General features: G+C 38.6%; 1 protein-coding gene across 1 annotated transcript; it reads right to left on the reverse strand.

Annotated features, from left to right (window-relative positions):
- Nucleotides 1-614: 614 nt before the first annotated feature.
- Nucleotides 615-3,201, reverse strand: mrpl49 (mitochondrial ribosomal protein L49). Its single transcript, XM_028453418.1, has one exon. It carries the CDS (start codon nt 3,167-3,169, stop codon nt 2,654-2,656), a length of 516 nt encoding a protein of 171 aa, XP_028309219.1. The 5' UTR covers nt 3,170-3,201; the 3' UTR covers nt 615-2,653.
- Nucleotides 3,202-4,386: the final 1,185 nt, after the last annotated feature.

Below are 4,386 nucleotides of genomic sequence, written 5' to 3' on the forward strand. Positions count from 1 at the left end.
GTATACATTCTATTTATGTTACTGGGGGGTATTCCATAAAGCGGGTTATGTTCAAACTCTGAGTATGTTCAGGCTCAAATGAGGGAAACTCGGAGTATACCATTCCTAAAGGCGAGTTATGTTCTTCTCTGAGTATGTTACCATGGCAACATTGTCCGTGAACTAAACCTGGTCGCTGGCGGGTTTTATCGAAGAAACCCTGGGTTTCTACCTGGCTCCGCCCACCTGAACACCGGGGGATATTGGGATACTCAGTTTCCCTCACTTGAGCCCGAACATACTCAGAGTTTAAACATAACCCGCTTCATGGAATACCCCTCAGATCTTTACATGCAGATCAACCTCTCAGTAGGGATGTAACGATTCACTCAACTCCCGATACGATTCGATTCATGATACTGGATTCACGATACGATTCTCTCACAAATTATTTTACAAAATGGGACTGAAGACAAATGATGACTGAAAAATATTCCTTTTTGGGGGGGGGTAAAAAACAAGACAATACTGTACTATTTTCCTTTTATTTTTCATTGTCAAAAAAACCCCTTGATAAACTATTCAAAACAATGGAATTTAACTCAAAATAAATCTTGAATGAAATAAAGGAATAATACAATTTCAATTCAATTTTCAGGGTATCGATGTGAACCGTGATACCTATGAATCAATTTTTAACTGCCTGACGATTAATCATTACATCCCTACCTCTGTGTCTTTCACAAAATACTCTGCATCCACAATGTTATAAAGAAAACTACCGTTTGCACGCACACAAAAAAAAAAACGTAAAGCAGCACTGATGTGAGCATGTCTGTGGTATGTGATGTTACTAACGTGTTTCAGATTAGAGTGTTAAGGTACATTAAAGGGTTCAGAAACGGTGTTCAGGTGGGACACGACCTATTTAGAATACAGCTGCAGCACGTTAGCAGTGAAAGACTGACCATTTTAATGGATTCATTTTAAATTATTTGCATATACTTGGCTGAACTTCTTTACAAGATTGGGGTGAAATAAAATTGTAATTGCATAATTGATAATTAATTACAATTATGACAATTATACTTGTACGTGCAAAAATCTATTGCTATTGTCAACATTGAATTTAGATATATTACCTTGTAATTGGCATGGAAATTCTAAAAAATTCAAATAAAAAATAACTCAGTGCCAATGCATAAAAATTGAAAGATTTTGAATTTTTTCTGAAATAAGGCTATCATAAGACCATAAAAACTAGTTCAAATATGATGTGCACACTTAAACTGGGGTGATAATCCAGTAAAGTGAGAAATATGTGAAAAATACCCAAATTTTGGAGGTAAGGCTATAGTAAGGCATAAAAATGGAAATTTGTGTTTTACTGCATTTGTGAAATCATAAGACCATGAAAAACTACTTCAAATGTGAGCACACCTAAACTGGGATGAAAATGCAGCAACATTTTGCATGAAATATAGAACCCAAATTTCAGAGGTAATGCATGAAAATTGAAAAATTTGGGCTATTATTGTTCTGAGATAAGGCTATCAGAGACTAAAAACTTGTTCAAATGTTTACTACACTTAAAGTGGGGCCAAAATGTGGAGAGAAAAACCCAATTTCTCAGGTAAAGCATGAAAATTAAAAAAAAAAAAAATCTAAGATCCTAAAAATGGGAAAAATTGGGTCATTCTTTTTTCCTAAAACGAGGCTATCATTAGACCCTAAAACTAGTGCAAATATTCTTTAAACTGGGATGAAAATATGCTTACACATATCTAGTTGACAATCAAATGTTTCACATCACATTTTCCCACTACCAGTCAGTTCTAATGAGGATCATTTTAAAAATTAAATCAATAGATATAATGACAGAAAAAAGGATCAGACACCCACACATTAATACCAACATTTTCATGGATAACTAAGGGATGAGAAACAAATTGGATGATAGATAATATTTTGTGTGTTTTCCAGCTGATTTAAGACATAGGTCATATCAGATTCATTATAAGACATGCCAACACAAGAGGAAGGTCTCGTTTTATGAGATTATTTCAGGCTAACTAACTGATTAATTGAATTTTAACTTCAGCAATTAAGAACATAATTGCAATTGACTTTCAGATAATTGGAAAAATGCTGGTCATCATAATCATATTTGAACATGGATAATTAAAGATGTTATATGTAACTGACCCCAACCCTGCTGCTTTAGTTACACCACATTCATCCATGATCACTTAACTGGTCTAGTTTAAGCAACTTCAATGACATAAAACAAGTCACAATAAAAATTTAAGAAAACACTAATTCTTACTTGAATTACTGAAAACCCATAGTATCTTAATACAACCTTTATTTTTGTTACTAACTTGTTTACTTGAAAGAGAAAAAAAAAAATCTAATTCATGAAATTGTTGTACCACGTCATTAGAAAGCACATTTCTCCTACAGTGGAACAGTGTGCAGATGAATGATGGAAAACTCAGCAAATAACTAGTCAATTAATGTCAATTTTGTACAATTCACCTAAATAGTTACTGCTTTGTATGAGTTTGTGTTTATTTATGCTTTCAAAAAAAGGTTTATGATGAAACTAACAGAGCATTCAGTCACAGGTAGTTATTACAGACTCAGACACGTGACTACAGCACGAAAAAGTCCGTCAGAAGCCTTTGCTGGCCAGCCAGTCCTTTAGCTCCTGGTCGAAGTGACCTTTGACCTTCAGGGTTCCTGTGACCTCGTTGACCTGTGTGGGCAGTTCCTTCCCGGTCAGCTCCTTCAGGAAGTGTCTCACGTCCTTGTCCAAGGCCCAGATGTCCCCCTTCACCTTCCGTATCAGCGTCATCCTGCGGTTGCCGTGGGTCAAGTCCGTGTACACCGGGATGTTGTGCATGCGGGAGCGGCGGATGCCGTAGGGCAGAGAGGGAGGAGTGTCCGCCGGGCTGACCCAGCCGGATGGAGCCGGGCCTTCGTACCTGGGCGGAGAGGGAACCCTGGAGGGAGGGATGAGCCTCTCCACGAACCTAAACTCCTCTGTAGACTCCACGAACACCGTCTGGTTCTCCTCTGGAGCAGAACAGTCGCTGTACGGTAGCCTCTGGAGAAGCCTGAGCGGACTGAAAGCTGCACTCAGCGCGCGGTGGAACACAGATGGACAGAGGAAGATGTGGACCGCCATCTTGTATGACGCTAAGCAGGAAGCAGTTCATAACTTCCGGAGCAAATCTCTCAAGTTTTAATTTCATTCAAAAAAGCTTTATTGTCATGAAAAAAAATTCTTTTTTTTCATTGTAAACAAAATATACAAACCAGTCAGGCAAGTATTACATTTTGGTCCTTCAAGAATACAGACATTATACAACATAAAAAAAACAAACAAATGAAAATAAAACACATCTCAATAACTAAGATTTTTTTTTTTTAAATTCAGCAAACTTTATTTTTAACGAACACCCACAATAAAACTCGAAGCTGTTGGCAATCGCCTGCTAGTTCTCACAGAGCGGCTACGGTCGTCCCGGTAACCGGCTGGTTCCGTGGCTCTTTCGCTAATTTGATGACACGTTCCCACTGTGATGACAAATATGATGTGGCACTGAGCTGGAGAAGCCGCGCCTCCAGGAAGCTCTCTGCCGTGATTGACATGTAAACAGACACGCCCATGAAGATGAGCATTTCAGCGTCCTTCGTGCAGTGCTATGTATGTATTTTCTACAGTCTATGTACTGTATGTACCGGCGAACGCCCCGCCCCCACACTCTGTCTCGTGTTTATAAAGCGGGGAGGAGGGCGGGCCGTCCTCTGGCCCTACGTCACCATGCAGGGAAGAGGAAGTCAGTGTCACGTCTATAGACAATGCCTACTCACCAATATGCATAAGTAGGACGCAAATCAGCCTGTTTGTGTAGTTGCTCAGAAAGTGACTTTTCAGAGGCTAAAACTCTGGAAAACAGGCGAGTTTGGGAAAATGGACCTCAAATATTATGTTTTGGGGGTTCTTAGAACAAATGCGGATGGGTGAAAAATAGCATATGACATGGGACCTTAAAAGAAACCTGTTAACTATAGTGCAAGGTTGTAAATTATTTCAAAAACTAAAAATACAGAATAAGCAATAGAAAAAGACTCCTTGTGGCAGCACCACCCCAGATCCTTTTACCAAATTAATTGTTTTTTTAAATTTATATTCAACTTTCTCCAAACATATATCAGGTTGTTATTTCTGATAAATTCCCCTATTATGGGATTTAGGTGTTCATGTTGGAATCTGGGAGGCCGTCTATCAGAACATTCATTACGAGTCAAACTGAAATCTCCTCCGTATCAGAATATGTTCAGTTGGAAAGTTCAAGTGGAGTTCTTCCAACTACTGTCACGTGATGCAACAAAATCCTA

Source organism: Gouania willdenowi, chromosome 7, assembly GCF_900634775.1.
Source record: "Gouania willdenowi chromosome 7, fGouWil2.1, whole genome shotgun sequence".
NCBI lineage: Eukaryota > Metazoa > Chordata > Actinopteri > Blenniiformes > Gobiesocidae > Gouania > Gouania willdenowi.

What these genes read in the sequence shown, in the direction of transcription:
- mrpl49 (XM_028453418.1), bottom strand. Translation starts at nt 3,169, where the DNA reads ATGGCGGTCCACATCTTCCTCTGTCCATCTGTGTTCCACCGCGCGCTG.